The 18,234-nt window shown below is 44.0% G+C and overlaps 1 protein-coding gene across 1 annotated transcript in view; it reads right to left on the bottom strand.

Annotated features, from left to right (window-relative positions):
* Nucleotides 1-18,234, bottom strand: part of LOC139159692 (alpha-2-macroglobulin-like) — a 117,861-nt gene that overhangs the window by 94,264 nt on the left and 5,363 nt on the right. Inside the window, exons 2-5 of the mRNA XM_070737021.1 lie at nucleotides 8,051-8,234; nucleotides 7,096-7,261; nucleotides 3,810-3,862; nucleotides 3,293-3,313 (exon numbers count right to left, since the gene is read on the bottom strand). Of these exons, the coding sequence (XP_070593122.1) occupies nucleotides 3,293-3,313; nucleotides 3,810-3,862; nucleotides 7,096-7,261; nucleotides 8,051-8,234 (424 nt within the window). The remainder of the gene's footprint in view (nucleotides 1-3,292; nucleotides 3,314-3,809; nucleotides 3,863-7,095; nucleotides 7,262-8,050; nucleotides 8,235-18,234) is intronic.

Here is an 18,234-nt window from a genome sequence, read left to right on the forward strand (position 1 = left end):
GCGCCTAAAACACGATTTGCGTATTGCCCACAAGATCATATGCTGCAACGTCCTACTGGTCAATGACTACTTCAGCTTCAACAGCAACAACACAAGAGCACGCAACAGATTCAAGCTTAATATTAACCGCTCCAAACTTGACTGTAAAAAATACGACTGTAAAAAATACGACTTCAGTAGCCCAGTTGTCGAAGAGTAGAACTCATTACCGGACTCATTATATGAACCGCTCCAAACTTGACTGTAAAAAATATGATTTCAACAATCGAGTTATTGAAGCATGAAACTCATTACTGGACTCAATTGTGTCAACCCCTAACCCCCAACATTTCTCCCTTAAATTCTCCACGGTTGACCTCTCCAGGTTCCTAAGAGGCTAGTAAGGGGCGTACATAAGTGCACTGGTGTGCCTTTCGTCCCCTGTCCAATTGTCTTTCCTTTCTTTCACCTATCATATATATTCTCTTCCTTTCATATATCCTCTCCTCTAAGTTCACTTTTACCCTTATATATATTACCACATGTCTATTTTTCTTCCTATGTATTTGTGTATTGGACAAATGAATAAATAAAAATAAATAAACCCCATTCTTTGAGCGCTATTAGCACTGTATTTAAATATGACAGTCTCCCAGAAGCATACATATGTGTTGGGATTAAACTCTCAGACTCTGCACCCAGCAAGGACAATTGTGTGCTGGCTGGAAATTCGGGGAGTTGTACTCCCTAATTTTCTGAAGGCCTCAAGTTGGAGATGATGACTTTAGGTTTTAGAGCCGTGATGGCACAATGCTTAGAATGCAGTACTACGGGCTACTTTTGATGAATGCCGGATGCCTACAATTTGGCAGTTTAAATCTCATCAGGCTCAAGGTTGACTCTAGTCAGTAAAATGAGGTCAGTAAAATGTGGATCAGATCATTGGGGCAACATGCTGACTTTGTAAACCACTTAGAGAGTGTGGTAAAGTATTGTGAAGTGGTATATTACTCTAAGTGCTATTGGATGGGGAGTTCCTTGTTTGGAGCTGTATAGGGAAGCTTTTCAAATGGAAAGGTTAATGGAGTTGCAATTTCTCTTAGACTATCCACGATTGACCTCTCCAGGTTCCTTAGAGGTCAGCAAGGGGCGTGTATAAGTGCACCAGTGTGCCTTCCATCCCCTGTCCAATTGTCTCTCCTTATCTCATTTATCTTTTCTTCCTTTCAACTATGTTCACTTATGCTTTTATATCTTTTCTGCTATTCTTTTCTTTATTTATATTACTACATACCTATTCTCTTCAATGTGTATTATGTATTGGACTAAATAAATAAATAAAAATAAAATAAAAATATGTGAAAACAAATGGGTGAAATTGGAAAAACAAATAAACGGGATGAAGAATAGAGAATTAATTTTTACAAAGTGGAACAGGAGCGACTTAGGTAAATGAATAGGTCCCATGAAAGGAACTATGGAAATTTGGAAAAAATGGCAGGGGAAAATAGGATTATATAAATCTAAACTGTCATCGCTTTATGTAAAAAATAGAGATAATGAAATGAATTTAAATAGGGTTATAGGAGAGTTGAAGGGAAGAGGGATAACTAAGATAGAACAGTTATATGAGAAGGATGGCAGACCAAGTAGAAACCATATAGAATGGTGGTTAGGTAAGGGAAGATGGCTACAAATAAATGCAATATGTAAATATCTTAATGAAAGGGAGAATAAAGAAGTACTATTGAGGGAGGAGACAAGGTTAGAGAAAATAATAAGAGAAAAAAGTGAGGGTATAAAGGTGCAAGTAACCAATATACATATAAGTTGCTAGTGCAGTCAGATGGGGACACGATTGAAGGACTGACTAAATGGTGGCAAAATGAGATACAAGTTACATAAGTGGTATTATACTCCCGTTCAACTCGCATACTTTCAGCAGAATGTCAGGGGTATTTGTTGGCACGGGTGTCAAGATAAAGGAGTGTTTATGCATATGTTTTGGGAATGCCCGATAGTGCAGGAATTTTGGAAAAAAGTGCAAGAGGATATTAATAGAATGTTAAACATACAATGGACAATGACTAAGGAAATGGCAGTACTAGTTAAAAGCAATGTGATGGGAGAATTTAGAGAAATAAAACAAGCAGCAATAGAAAGTGCTCAGGCGATAATAGTTTTGGGTTGGAAGGATGCGACAAAATGGACAATGCAAAATTGGTATAGGTACATGGTGGACCATATTGAATTTGAAATTATGGATAAAAGGATAAATTTGGAAAATGAAACTGTATTGAGACAACTGATGGGACAGTATGACAAGGTAAGACGATATATGATGAGTAGAATGTGAGACCAAGCTACAAGAAATAAATTGGAATCACTCTATAATATGTAAATAGATATGTAAATAGATATGTAAATAGATGGTCAAAGTGGATTATATAAGAAACACCCCTGATTTGGTGGTGGGGTATGTGTGTGTGTCAGGGTGGTGGGCACATTTCACTATGCATTGTTTTATGTTGCGTGTATATTAAACTTGTTAAAAATTAATTTAAAAATTTTTTTTTTAAATAACTCTAAGTGCTATTGTTATTAGCAAGAAGGCTCACCTATTAGACAAAGGGATGTTTGAGCTCAAATTATACTATCTACGGGAGGTTGAGACATAGTTCCTTGAACAACTTTAGAGCAACTAATTTAAAAAAGAAAGGAATGAAACAAAACAACCCTCTCAGCTGGTTGCTAGATCAGGACTGCATTACTTCACAGGACCACTAGATGGAAGGAATGTGTTTACTGAGAAGCACACCATTCTGCTGCCATCTAGTGGACACTTTGAGGAAATGCAGCCCAGAAATGGTAGCACTAAACCTATGAACTACAGTACTTTATTCTGGAGGTTGATTCATGTTTTTAGTTAATTTCCTTGATCGATTCTACTGTTTCTGTGACCAAGTGCAAGAAGAGGCCCTCATTCAGCCCAATTCCTAGTAAAAAAGATAGGAACAAGATAAAGTATCCCTCATTTCCCAACTGCATTAATTTTGCTACATTGTGGGGCTGTATGAAATAGCCCCATTCTTAATGAAGTGAAATGGGACTCAATGTTAGCTACTTTAAAAATCTCTCTCCCTTGTCACCAAAAGATCTTGTATCATTTCCTGGGCAACAATCTGGAAACGGTTGGTCGTTTTGAGTTCCCAAGAGCCTGTAGCCTGCATATTTCCTGGTGGTCTCCCATCCAGTGATTAATGAGGTTCAATCAGCCATGGAGCTGGCATTACTATGGCCTTTCAGCACATACCTGGATATACACAACTGGAAACTGTGGAGAGAGAAAAAAACAGAGATACCAAGGAATGAAAATGAGGATAGAGAAAATTGTAGAGGTAGGGGAAAAAAGGGATATGGGAGAATCTTTTACATTGCATTATGGTTTGATACATATTTATTTGCATATTGCCTTACCTCAAGGGACCACTTTTATAATTCACACACACACACACATAACAACCATCCTGTGAGGTTGGATGGTTGATGGTGGCTAGCCACAAGGTCACCCAGCCAATTTTCATGGCTAAGAGTAGATTTAAACTCAGCACTAATCCAAATCCTTCAATTACTCCATGAGTCTTCCCTAGTTTTCACCCAGGGGTATTTACACACACACACACACATAGGGTTCAATGTTATATGTGAGGCGGCAAGGGTCCATAGAATGCCCCTGGAGGGGAATTGACCCCTGAGAAGAGCATGGTTTAAATGCTTTCTCACTGAGAGGCCATCATTTCTGTATGTCTTAGTACCCCAGAAAAATTTACCTTCTGCTTCCTGGGACGTAAATCTTTATCCATAGAGACGATGCGAAATTGAACTGCAAAAGACAGATGTTGTAATCATAGGTTATTAGGCACTGAACATTGGGGTAGAATATTGCTGAAGGGTGATGTTTTAGCCTAATGGGTGCTGAATAATACCTTATTCTTCCTCTATGGAAAGGCAGCAAAGTCCAGGCTCAGTAAGCAAGCTGCAGAATCCATGACCACGTGGAAAATTATTAACTTGATATACAGCATGAAGATAATGTATAGCTAACTGCCATATAAGAAAATATAGTAGTCCCTCGCTATACCGCACTTCACCTACTGCGGCTTCACTTCATCGCGGGTTTCTGAGGAAGTCGATCAGCAGATTTAAACAGCCCGCCAAACTCGATCAGCAGGTTTTTTTAAAAAATAAATAAATCTAAAATTGTAAATACTGTATTTAAATACTGTATCTAAAATAAATACTGTATGGGAAGGGTTTATAAACACTTAAAACAATGAAAACTTAGCAAACAATTACAGTATAAATACTTAAATAAGTACTATCAGTCGATAAATTCCCCATCGCGGATTTCACCTATCGCGGCCAGGTCTGGAACGTAACACCAGCGATAGGTGAGGGACTACTGTATATGCCTTACTCTCATTCCTTTGCTAGTCATCAGTAAACACACAATCCAGGAAAAGGCAATGAATGGAGCTTCCATTAATTATCTATAGGGAAGTCACGAGGAGGTTGCCTTATACAGCGCATGAGTGAATGGTAGTTGGGGCATGGCTTAATGTATGTGGCGTTCGCGGATTGGTTATTCTATACCACATGTAAGGAAAAGTAAAATACAATAAAAGGAGCAATCTTGATTCAATCAAGGTCATCTCACTGAGAAAATTTTCTCCGTTGCTTCATTTTGATGTGGCAATTATGGCATCCTGTGCCGTCCTAGATGTCGGCACACTGGGGGAGGGCAGTTTCCCTTCAGACAGAGGGACAACATGTGGAGAAAGTAGCCACTGAATATACAAACAGGGGTGGGCAGTGGGGTAGCGAAAATGGAGCTCCATTCCAGAGCAGCCAATTTGCACTGAAAGATGTTGAAAGAAAATTACCACGGTGTGGTAGTAAAAATTTTGGTAGCCCTTCACTGATCATTTTCATTTGTTATCCCCATATTGTAGGTAATTGAGCAAGGTGTACGTGATGATCTGAGCATAGGGTCTGACACTGAGGAAATGGGGTGGGTATGAACTAAACTGAAAAAGCCCACAGTCATTTTCCAACATTTTCTGCCACAATGGTGAATATCTGTAGCTTGAGTATAGATTCATTCTCTGAGCTTGTGGGTTGGTTTCTGAACCAGGCTAGGTAACATCGAGTTTAGGGGATGTCAGTGCCAATGTTCTTCTGTTTCTAAGAGCTTCAGGTGTGGAGGGAGTCAAATGTGCTGGAGAAGTTGGGAAGTTTTCACTCCAGTCTGACGGGGAAGTAAAGTAGGAAAATTCTGATTGGTTCCCTGCCAGATTGTCTCCATATTTAACCCTTATGTTCTATTCTGGTCTATTTGACCCAAAATGAAATTTGAGATCCTTTTAACATTAACACGTTGGCTATCATCCAAGGCCAAAACAATAGTTGCCTTTGCTTTTTGAACTAACTTCTGTTTCTCTTCATCATTTTCATCAGGTGGAGATATTATCACTTCCCAACGTCCTTCTCTAATTAACAAACTTTGCATTTTTATACTCCACAAATGATAGTTTGTTTCATTTAATCTTTCAAACAGCAAACTTACTGCTGAGAACGCCAGTTTTACACAGCACAATAGCCCCTTCCTACTTCTCATCTTTTTAGATATATAGATTACTAGAGATGAAATGGACTTTGTAGGTTATCTAGTTCAACCCCTGACTCAAGTAGGTATCCCTTCAACATTTCAGACAAATGGCAGTCCAATCTCCTCTTCAAAGTCTCAAGTGTTGGGGCTCTCACAATGCCCCAACACTCGACACATTCAAAAAGAAATTGGACTGCCATCTGGTTGGGCTGGTGTAGCGTTTCCTGCTTGAGCAAGGGGTTGGACTTGATGACCTGCAAGGTCCCTTTCAACATAAATAAATAAATAAACAAACAAACAAACAAACATACATACATACATACATACATACATACATACATACATACATATTTGGACCGGGACTCACTGCTCACAGTCACTCATGCCCTCATCACCTCGAGGCTCGACTACTGTAACGCTCTCTACATTGGGCTACCTTTGAAAAGTGTTTGTAAACTTCAGATCGCAGCTGCGAGAGCTATCATGGGCCTTTCTAAATATGCCCATATCACACCAACACTCCGCAGTCTGCGCTGGTTGCCGATCAGTTTCCAGTCACAATTCAAAGTGTTGGTTATGACCTATAAAGCCCTTCAAGGCATCGGACCAGAATATCTCCAGGACCGTCTTCTGCCGCACGAATCCCAGCGACCAGTTAGGTCCCACAGAATTGGCCTTCTCCGGGTCCCGTCGACTAAACAATGTCATTTGGCAGGACCCAGGGATAGAACCCCGACCCTCTGGAACCAACTCCCCCCAGATATCAGAGTTGCCCCCAACCTCCTTGCATTTCATAAGCTCCTTAAAACCCACCTCTGTCGTCAGGCATGGGGGAATTGAGATATTCCCTTCCCCCTAGGCTTATAAAATTTATGCATGGTCTCCAGCTTAACCACCATTACACTGATTCTCACAGTTCTGACCATCACAGGCTTAATGATCCCACAATCAAAATGTGGACATTTGGCAACACGCTTGCATTTACAATAGTTATTTTATTTAGAGGGTCGGGGCCACCACAGAGAAGGCTCTTCCCCTGGGCCCCACCAAACGACATTGTTTTGTTGACTGGACCCGGAGAAGGCCCACTCTGTGGGACCTAACCGATCGCTGGGATTTGTGCGGCAGAAGGCGGTCTCGTTATAAGCATCCGGAAATCATTGGATCAACAATTTGCAGCCTTCCCAATCGGCTTCCAAACAACAGGATCAAGAGAGGAAGTCAGATTCCCTTCGCAATGGCGCCATTCACTTCCCAAATGTAATGATTTGCTTAACAACTGGGGTGAAGAAAGACCGTAAAAGGCAGGTGGCGACTCACTTGATAATCGCCTGACTTAGTAATGGAAATTCTACAATTTGTAAAAATAAAACCTGTAAAAATTGGAACAATAAAGTTTTGAAAGGGTTAGAAAAGCAAGAATTTCGGGAGCTGGAGTCGCCCTTTACCTTGTTGTCCTGGTTTGTAGATTGGTTTGTCCGTCTGGATGAAAATCAGATGCTTTGGTTTCACAATCTGCACTTCTTTGCGGCTATGGAAACTCTGGGTCAAGCCATTTCCCTTCAAGCTGAGAACAGCTTTCGATGGGATAGAAATGTTGCTCTGCCTGGGAATCTGCAGGATGAAAAGAGACAAAGTCAAATACAGTGGTACCTCATGATACAAACCCCTCGTCTTACGAACAACCCGAGATACAAACCCGGGGTTCAGAAAATTTTTGCCTCTTCTTACGAACTTTTTCCTTCTTACGGACCCACAGCTGCCGCCGCCGAAAAGCCCCCCACCCAGCTGTCACCTTTTAAAACAGCCGGGGGGCTTCTCAGCGTCCTCCTGAACCCGAACGGCAAACCCGAACTTCCGGGTTCGGCATTTGGGAGGCCGCCGAGAAGCCCCCCGGCTGTTTTAAAAGGTGACAGCCGGGCGGCGAGGCTTCTCGGCGGCCTCCCGAACCTGAACTTTTGCCGAACTTCCGGGTTCAGCATTCAGGAGGCCGCCGAGAAGCCCTGCCACCTGGCTGTCACCTTTTAAAACAGCCGGGGGGCTTCTCGGCGGCCTCCCGAATGCCGAACCCAGAAGTTCGGGTTTGGCGTTCAGGTTCAGGAGGACGCTGAGAAGCCCCCCAGCTGTTTCAAAAGGTGACAGCCGGGCAGTGGCGGGTTTTTTGCGTTTTTTTTTTCATTGCATGGATTAATTGATTTTACATTGTTTCCTATGGGAAGCAATGTTTTGTCTAACGAACTTTTTGTCTTACGAACCTCCCCCAGGAACCAATTAGGTTCGTAAGATGAGGTATTACTGTAGTTTCAGAGGTGTCGTTATCATGATGTTCTATTGCTCTTTGTTTGCATTATGTTGAATGCAACAATTCAAAGGAGACAGAGGTGGGGGGGGAGAGAGACTTACCCGGAAAGGAACACATTGAAATATATCTTCCTCTTTTACTGTCATTTGATTCAGGGTCACATAGTCAGCACCCGCTTCCAAAAAGAGGGTCAAGTTGAGTGTTTCCTTCAGATTGTTTATCTGGATACAGAAGGTCTCAGAGATATCCGTGTAGATTGTGCTGGGTACCACTGCTACATATTGCCTTGAAAAGAGGAATTGGGGTTCCGATTGGGAAATATTCAGAACAAATACAAGAAGGTTTCCTGAGATCTGGGCCTGTGTTGGTGGTGATAGATCTGTGCCAAAAGGTTGAATCATGACCACTGGACCGATCTGTGTTAATCTGAAGCATTTCGTTGCTCATCCAAGCAATTCCATCAGTCAGAGAAAAATTAGTCAGGAAGACTCAAAGGATCATTGGAATGAACCAACTTTTACCACAGGATCCTCAGGGGTTTCTCCCCAAAAGGGCTGCAGTTTGGGGAGAAACCTCTGGAGTTGATGTGGCAAGAGTTGGTACCTTCCAGCGACTCTCTGACTCTCTGCCTAATTAATTTTGCTCTGACTGATGAAGTTGCTTACCCTAACCCTTTGGCCTGGAATAGTGAATGTTCATTGTTGTGGTTAGTTCTGACCCAGCTCCTGCCCCAAGGACTGTGGATGTGGGGGAGACATCCACATGCTGCAGGCCTGTTTTGCCCCTGGTGGAATCTGATGATGAAGGCTCCTCTGACCAAGAAGACATGAGTGACAGGGAGGAGGAGAGTGGGGCAGACAGCTCAGAAGGAGATCAATTATCTAGCTCCTCTTTGGATTCAGAACAAGAGTTAATGATACAGCCACGCATGCGGAGAGCGATGCATAGGCAGCAACAACTAAGAGATTATTATCAAAGAAAATGAGGCCACCTGTGGTTGGCTGGGGCTGTGGTAATTAGTGAGGCTGCTATAAATAGCAGCCTGTGGGTTTGGCCATTGTGGAGGATTATCTGATCGTTGTGTTTCCTGACTGCTTTACTGACTTTGACTTTTTGTGTGCTGATTTTTCCTTGCTTTGAAACTAAACCAGAGCAAAGTGTGTTTCACTTTGTGAAAGAAGAAGGACTTTGAATTGCCTCACAGCTGCAAGCTAAGTATCACAGAACTGATAAGGGACTTGTACAAATTACCAGTTTGTTTGGAGACGAGTGCTCTTTGCTATACCAAAAGAGGGCTTGGTTTAAGTGAATTTTCATTATAAAGAACATTGTTTTGAATTTTCAAACGTGTGTGTGTCTGAAATTTGTACCTGTGAATTTTTGGGAGGAGTCTATCAGAGAGCCCGACAGAACATTAATCAACACAAATCTGTAAAGCAAGAAGGTGTGTGGGTTTCATCTTCCATGCTCACTGGGTAATTACAGAATAACATCATTGGAAGGACATTTTGTAGGGCATTTTGTCCAACCCACTGCTCAAGCAAGAGATCCTATACCAGTGATGGTGAACCTTTTTTTCCCTCAGGTGCCGAAAGAGCGTGGGTGGGTGGTATCGTGCCCACACTCACAATTCAATGCCTGGGGAGGGCGAAAACAGCTTCCCTCCATCCACTGGAGGACTTCTGGAGGCCAGAAACAGCCTTGTGCTGTCCCCAGAGACAAAGATAGTTGGACTGTATTTAGGCATGTTTCTTTAAGATATTGCATTAGGGGAAATGTAGTGAAATTGCACTCTGGGTAATGTAGTTTTACATGTGACCACATTTGTGCATTCCTATTGGCTCTGACTTGGGATGAGGGGTAATTGGAGAGAACATTCCACCAGGTCTTTTGTCTTTACTCACTAAGCCAGCCAGCATTTAGATGCTACACTAGAGCTGGGGTCAATTCAACCTCTTTTTACCTGCACAATGGGAAAGATTATACTGCAGAAGAATCGCATCATAACTGTGAGTTATTGTGAGAATTCCTGTAATAAAATGATCTGGGATATCTTGTTGTGCTGAGTTATCTGACTGGGAAAAGTTGATTTGTACCAGAACAGTAAAAAGATGTAAAAAGAGGCAGTAAAAAGAGGAGAAATTCATGTCCCCTGGTACAGCTGCAAGCCTTCAAAGCAATCACTGCTGCCTTAAAGAAGCAATCAGCCTACTAAAAAAGATTAAATCTCACTCTGGTTCCCTGCAAACTTAATAGCCTAAAAGAGGTCTGACCCCTCTTCTGATGACCAGAAGCCTTAAATTCTCATCCTGAGGGTGCTGCATGCTATGTTACTGCCTCCTGAAGCCTTAAAAATAAGAGAAAAGAAATCCCCTCCCACTTCTTTCCCCCAGTTACTGCCTTGGAAAAGTATTGCTCTAATCTGTTCAGCATAAGGGAAGAAGGGGGGGCACGTTTGTATTTAATGGCTATTGTGCTTGCCTGTTTCAACTATTTGTGGATCTACAAACTCAGAGTCTTTGCCTCTCTCCACAACACTAACTAAGAAGCCTACATTAAAGTTATGCCTGAGAATTGAATGATTGTTCTAGAAAACAGCACATGGCTCCCTTTAGACAAAGGAATTAAAGGGCCAGTGCACCTAAGCCTTTACTAGCAAACGGCGCCATCTACTGGTCGAAGTGGAAATCCACTTGAATACGCCCAAGCCTTAGCAAAGAAGCAGCGCCATCTGGTGGTCACACTCTGAATCTCAGTTAAAATATGCCAAAGCTTAGAATGCGCTTGCCGACCCCCTCTACTGGCCACCAGCGGAATTTTGCTAAGCACACTAAAGCCAAACAAGCCAAGTGTAGCCCACTACCAAGCCTATAGCACGCCCTGTTGTTCAAAGCAAGCCAAGCCAAGCGAATCTAAGCAAGCCAAGCCAAAACAGTCAAGCCAAGCGAACCTAAGCAAGCCAAGCCAAGCCAAAGCAGCCAAGCCAAGCTAATCTAAGCAAGCCAAGCCAAGCCAAAGCAGCCAAGCCAAGCGAACCTAAGCAAGCCAAGCCAAGCCAAAGCAAGCCAAACAAAGCGAACTTAAGTAAGCCAAGAAAAGCCCAAGCAAGCCTGTCAAAGCAAATCAAAGCAAGCCAAGCATAGCCTAACAAGCCAGTCTGGCAAGAAGCAAAGCAAAGCAAAGCAACAGCAAGGAGCTGACAGCAAAGAGCAAAGCCCAAGTACCTCCCACTCCCGAACACCAACAGCACCTCCTAGTGGCTGTGGATGAGGGGAAATTTACAGGCCTGTTTCCCAACTTCTGGTGGGCCCAGTAGCCTTGTCTTTCACCCTCCTCAGGCTCCAAAGGCTTCCCCCATCACCCCCAGAGGCTCTCTGAAAGCTAAAAATGTCCTCCCAGAGCCTCTGTGCAAGCCAAAAATCAGCTGGCCGTTACACACATGCACATTGGAGCTGAGCTAGGGCAATGGCTTGTGTGCCAGCAGATATGGCTCCACGTGCCACCTGTGGCACACTTGCCATAGGTTCACTATCTCTGTCCTATACCATTTCTGACAGGTGGCTATCCAGTTTCTTCTTGGATGCCTCCACCGAGGAAGCTCTCACATCTGTTGTTCCATTGGTTGATTGTTCTCATTGTCAGAAAATGTATCCTTATTTCTAGGTCAATTTTCTCCTCGATCACTTTCCATCCATTATTCCTTGTCTGGCCTTCAGGTGCTTTGGAAAATAGGTTAACACCCTCCTCTCTGTGACAGCCTCTCAAATATTGGAAGACTGCTATCATGTCACTCCTTCTCTTCATTAGACTAGCCAGTTCTTGCAAACATTCTTCATATACAGTGATACCTCGTCTTACAAATGCCTCGTCATACAAACTTTTCGAGATACAAACCTGGGGTTTAAGATTTTTTTGCCTCTTCTTACAAACTATTTTCACCTTACAAACCCACCGCCACCGCTGGGATGACCCGCCTCCGGACCTCCGTTGCCACCGAAGCACCCATTTTTGTACTCCTGGGATTCCCCCGAGGCTCCCCTCCATGTGAAACCCCACCCCCGGAATTCCATGTTTTTGTGATGCTGCAAGGGAATCCCAGCATCGCAAAAATGGGCACTTCGTTGGCAACGGAAGTCCGGAGGTGGGGTTTCCCAGCGAGGGGAGCCTCAGGGAAATCGCAGCATCGCAAAAACACAGAAGTCCGGAGGTGGGATTTCCCATGGAGGGGAGCCTCAGGGAAATCCCAGTAGTGCAAAAACAGGCGCTTCGGCTGGCAAAAGGGGTGAATTTTGGGCTTGCACACATTAATCGCTTTTCCATTGATTCCTATGGGAAACATTGTTTCGTCTTACAAACTTTTCACCTTAAGAACCTCGTCCCAGAACCAATTAAGTTTGTAAGACAAGGTATCACTGTATTTTAGCCGCCAGTTCCCTAATTATCTTTCTTGTTCTTCTCTACACTTTTTCAAAAGTCTCAATACCTCTTTAATAGTGTGGTGACCAAAACTGGAGGCAGAATTCTAGGTTGCTCTTACTATAGAGTAGTATTAGTACTTCACATAATTTTGATTCAATTGCTCTATTAATGCAATTTAGGATTGCACTGACTTTTTTCTTTTGGCTGTTGCCACACACTACGAGCTTAATATTTAATTGATTGTCCATTAAGACTCCAAGATTCCTTTTTACAGTGACTACTATTTCACCTAATCTGTATGTGCACTTTTGGTTTTTTCCTGCCTAACTGTAAGATTTTACAGTGGTACCTCTACTTAAGAACGCCTCTACTTAAGAACTTTTCCAGATAAGAATCAGATGCTCAAGATTTTGCTGCCTCTACTTAAGAACCATTTTCTACTTAAGAACCCGAGCCCGGAAAAATTTCCCAGCAAATTTGAAAGCGGCACAAAGGCCCGGCCAGTTTCCTGCCATTCCCCCTTTAATCCCAGCCATCTCGGGCTTTTCTGGGCTGCCAGAGTAGCCTTCAGGTGGCGCTTAAGGAGGCTTTGGCAACCCAGAGTGAATGGAGAAATTTCCCTTCTCTGGGCACTTGGAGAGGGAATAAACCACTTCGCTGTGGTGACTCCCTCGCGCTGCCTCTCATACACCCGGCACGAGGCTGCCTCCCAGAGCATCTGGGCACAGAAAGGCAAAAGGGGGCGCTCACCTCACCTTCTTCCTTCAGCATCGACTGTCCTTCTCCTCTTCTTCCTCCTCCTCCTCCCACCCAAATTTCAAGTTTTTATTTCTTTCCTAATGGGTTTGCACGCATTATTTGCTTTTACATTGATTCTTATGGGAAAAATTGCTTCTACTTAAGAATGTTTCTACTTAAGTACCAGGTAACGGAATGAATTAAGTTCTTAAGTAGAGGTACCACTGTATATCTAAAACTAAACCCTGTCATAAAACCCATGTGTATAAAAAACAGTCATAATCCTCAGCATCCACATTCATACAGTTTGGCCACGAAAGATGTACAATCCACTTATTGTCTTGGGGGACTTAAACCTGCCGTCACTTGGCAAATCCTCTGGGTTGGCACAGGAATTCATGGCCGCCATGGCAACCATGGACCTGACCCAAATAATTCACAGTCTGACTCAGGAGGGGGTGCATGCTCTTGATATGGTATTCCTCTCAGAACAATTGAGCAATGTTCTGAAATTAAGCGGCCTAGAGATTTTGCCTTTGTCATGGTCAGATCATTTCCTGCTACGGCTTGATTTTAGGGTTCCAATCCTCCCCTGTGTTCTGTCGAGCTCTCTGGTAGAATCCTCCCAAAATTGCACAGATACAAATTTCAGACACACACACGTTTGAAAATTCAAAACAATGTTCTTTATAATGAAAATTCACTTAAACCAAGCCCTCTTTTGGGATAGCCAAGAGCACTTGTCTCCAAACAAACTGGTAATTTGTACAAGTCCGTTATCAGTTCTGTGATACTTAGCTTGCAGCTGTGAGGCAATTCACAGTCCTTCTTTTTTCACAAAATGAAACACACTTTGCCCTGGTTTAGTTTCAAAGCGGGGGGAAATCAGCACACAAAAGGTCCAAGTCAGTAAAGCAGTCATGAAACACAACAATCAGATAATCCTCCACATTGGCCAAACCCACAGGCTGCTCTTTATAGCAGCCTCACTAATTACCACAGCCCCACCCTGTTCTGCCTGACTGGCTCGGCAATGCGTAATAGTCCAGTGAAAAGAAATCAAACACACACGTGCTCTGCTAGTCAGCAAACTTGTATTAGATAAATGAAAATAGCTTGCTCAAAAAACAGTTCTTAATGTCCGAAAACAATGCAAGGCTTACTTCAGCCGCATCCAAAAAACACAGGGAAAAACAAACAAAGACAACCTGGAATGAGCAAAGACATTTCAGGACTCCTTTTGAATCTTTGAAGCACACAGCAAGTCCCAGAGTTTTCACCTTCCACTTGTCTGCAAAGCTGGGTTGAAAACTCCAACGGCACAGAAACTTCGAAGCAGGAACCACAAAACAACACAGATAAACAGCCACAGTTTGCCTTGGCCCTTGTTCCCTTTTTATCCCTTTAGCCCTCATTAAGGGAACCACACCCAACCCAGGTGCTCCTATAATGATTTGTAATACTCCTTAAAGCGATCCGTTCTCTGCATAGCTCTTCGGCTACGTAAATCAATGTATTGATCTGCAGACGAACTGAGCGAGAACAGACTGTCTGAGGGACTGTAGGCCAAACCCCCTGGGCTGTCTGCTGAATCCTCCTGGCTGTCCACCACATCTTCCAGGCTGTCTGCCACATCTTCCTGGCTGTTGGCTACATCTTCCTGGCTGTCAGCCAGGCTTTCACATTCACTTTGTGCCGCATCTCTCCCATCTGTGGGAGCAACGGCTGGCCCAGGCCCAAACACAACACACCCTGACCCAACCACAGGTGGCCTCATTTTCTTTGATAATAATCTCTCAGTTGTTGCCTATGCATCGCTCTCCACATGCGTGGCTGTATCATTAACTCTTGTTCTGAATCCAAGCAGGAGCTAGATAATTGATCTCCTTCTGAGCTGTCTGCCACACTCTCCTCCTTCCTGTCACTCATGTCTTCTTGGTCAGAGGAGCCTTCATCAGCAAATTCCACCAGGGGCAAAACAGGCCTGCAGCATGTGGATGTCTCCCCCACATCCACAGTCCTTGGGGCAGGAGCTGGGCCAGAGCTAACCACAACACCCTGCAAGGAGGCATAATCAACTAGGAGGTTCTGCACCAGATGCCTGATGGGCCCAGAGGGCTTTCAGAAGGCGTTTGGGGTTTTACCGTACTCGCTTGTACATAGTTCAGCAGAATCCCTTGCTGCTTCCTGGAATACGGCGGCGGAAGGAGCTCTAGACCAAATTGTGCCATTGTGACCTCTTTGTGGCAGTAGATCCTGGAGATATCCTTGGTTTACCAATGAAATCCGGGGGGTGAAATGCCAGAAAAGATGCCTAGAGATGCGCTGGAGGAAAAGTAAATCCGAATCCCACCGAACACTGGTATGTGCTTATGTTAAGACTTACCAAGTGGTGCTCAGGGCAACAAGATGCATGTATCATGTTGCCCTGATTGCAACTGCATAATCCCATCTAGCTGCCCTGTTCAGGATGACTCGCTCCCTCTTTAACCAGGGGGGAGTTGACGGACCCTTGCAGAGTAGTGCTGAGGACTTTAACAAGATTTTCATGGATAAAATCACTCAGATCTGGACAGATCTTGATTCCAATTGGAACACAGTGTCAGCTGACGATGAGTAAATTGAGGTGACAGGGGTTCATCTTAGTCCTGTTGTGTGTGGGGAGTTTGATCTGGTAACACCTGATGAAGTGGACAAGGCTATGGGAGATGTGAGCTCCGCCACCTGTTTGTTGGATCCATGTCCCACTTGGCTGGTTGAGACCAGCAGGGAGGTGACACAGAACTGGATCCAGGAGATTGTCAACACTTCATTGAGGGAGGTGTCCTTCCGGGCTCCATACAAGGAGGCAATTGTGTGCTCCCTACTCAAGAAGCCTTCCCTGGATCCAGCAGTATTTAACAACTATCGTCCTGCCTCCAACCTTCCATTTATTGGGAAGGTTGTTGAAAAGGTGTTGTCACTCCAGCTCCAACTGTCCTTGGATGAGGCTGATTATCTGGGCCCTCAACAGTCAGAATTCAGGCCCAGTTACAGCTCGGAAACTGCTTTAGTCGTTCTGATGGATGATCTCTGGCTGGCCCGGGATAGAGGTTTATCCTCTATCCTGGTGTTCCTTGACCTCTCAACAGCTTTCAATACCATCGACCATGGTATCCTTCTGCACCAGCTAGAGGGGTTGGGAGTGGGAGACACTGATTTATGGTGGTTCTCCTCCTACCTCTCTGGTTGGTCACAGTCGGTGTTAGCAGGGGGTCAGAGGTCAGCTCCAGGGTCCTCCCCTGGAGAATTGACCTTATGGGTCAATTCTCCCCCCCCCCTGCTGTTTAATATCTACATGAAACCACTGGGTGAGATCATCCAAGAGCATGGGGTGAGGTACCGTCAGTATGCTGATGACACTCAGCTATACATCTCCACCACTTGTCTACTCAGTGAAGCGGTGGGAGTAATGTGCCAGTGCCTGGAGGCTGTCTGGATGGGCGCTAACAGACTCAAGCTCAACCATGACAAGATGCAGTGGCTGTGGGTTCTGCCTCCCAACGACACTTTCATCCATCTTTCCATCACTTTGGAGGGGGTCTTTTGGCCTCCTCAGAGAAGGCCCACAACATGGGCATCCTCCTTGATCCACAGCTGACTTTGGAACATCATCTGTCAGCTGTGGCGAGGGGGGCGTTTGCCCAGGTTTGCCTAGTGCACCAGTTGCGGCCCTATGTGGACAGGGAGCCTTTACTCACAGTCACTCATGCCCTTATCACCTCGAGGCTTGACTACTGCCATGCTCTCTACATGGGGCTACCTTTGAAGAGTGTTTGGAAACTGCAAATTGTGCAGAACACAGCCATGTGAGCAGTCATGGGCCTGACCAGGCATGCTCATGTTTCTCCAACCCTCCGCAGTCTGCACTGGCTGCCAACTGGTTTCCAGAGGCAATTCAAAATGTTGGTTATGACCTACAAAACCCTGCATTGCATCGGACCAAACTACTTGCGGGATGGCCTTTTGCCGCATGAGTCCCAGCAACTGGTTAGGTCCCACAGAGTCGGACTTCTCCAGGCCCCGTCAACTAGACAATGTTGTTTGGTGGGACCTAGGGGCAGAGCCTTCTCTGTGGCAGTCCCAGCCTTCTGGAATCAACTCCCCGTGGAGATTCATATTGCTCCCACCCTTCCCACCTTTTGTAGGATTCTGAAGACTCATTTATGCCACCTGAAGTCATTAAATGCTACCCTCTGGCCAACAAATGTATTGTGAGCTTGTTGACTGAATGGGTATGAGAGTATTTTAATTGGTTCTTATGTCCAGTGAGCTCACAAACATGATGGTGTGTGTGTGTGTGTGTGTGTGTGTGTGTGTTTGCGTGTTTGTACCTGTGTTTCCTTGAAAATAAGACTGGGTTTTATATTAATTTTTGCTCCAAAATACGTATTAGTGTTTATTTTGTGGTTATGGTACTAAATGTGTCCATGATCTTAACTGGGGCTTATTTTTTGACTAGGGCTTATATTATGAGGTCCCTGAAAAATAATGCAAAAGGTGCAAAAAAGGGCAACAAGAATGATAAAGGAAATGGAGCACCACCCTTATGATACCAGGTTGCAATGCCTTGCTCTCTTCAGCCTTGAAAGACGACGTTTAAACATAGAAACATAGAAACATAGAAGACTGACGGCAGAAAAAGACCCCATGGTCCATCTAGTCTGCCCTTTTACTATTTCCTGTATTTTATCTTACAATGGATATATGTTTATCCCAGGCATGTTTAAATTCGGTTACTGTGGATTTACCAACCACGTCTGCTGGAAGTTTGTTCCAAGGATCTACTACTCTTTCAGTAAAATAATATTTTCTCATGTTGCCTTTGATCTTTCCCCCAACTAACTTCAGATTGTGTCCCCTTGTTCTTGTGTTCACTTTCCTGTTAAAAACACTTCCCTCCTGAACCCTATTTAACCCTTTAACATATTTAAATGTTTCGATCATGTCCCCCCTTTTCCTTCTGTCTTCCAGACTATACAGATTGAGTTCATTAAGTCTTTCCTGATACGTTTTATACTTAAGACCTTCCACCATTCTTGTAGCCCGTCTTTGGACCCGTTCAATTTTGTCAATATCTTTTTGTAGG

The sequence above is a fragment of the Erythrolamprus reginae genome, chromosome 2, assembly GCF_031021105.1.
Source record: "Erythrolamprus reginae isolate rEryReg1 chromosome 2, rEryReg1.hap1, whole genome shotgun sequence".
Classification (NCBI taxonomy): Eukaryota; Metazoa; Chordata; class Lepidosauria; order Squamata; family Dipsadidae; genus Erythrolamprus; species Erythrolamprus reginae.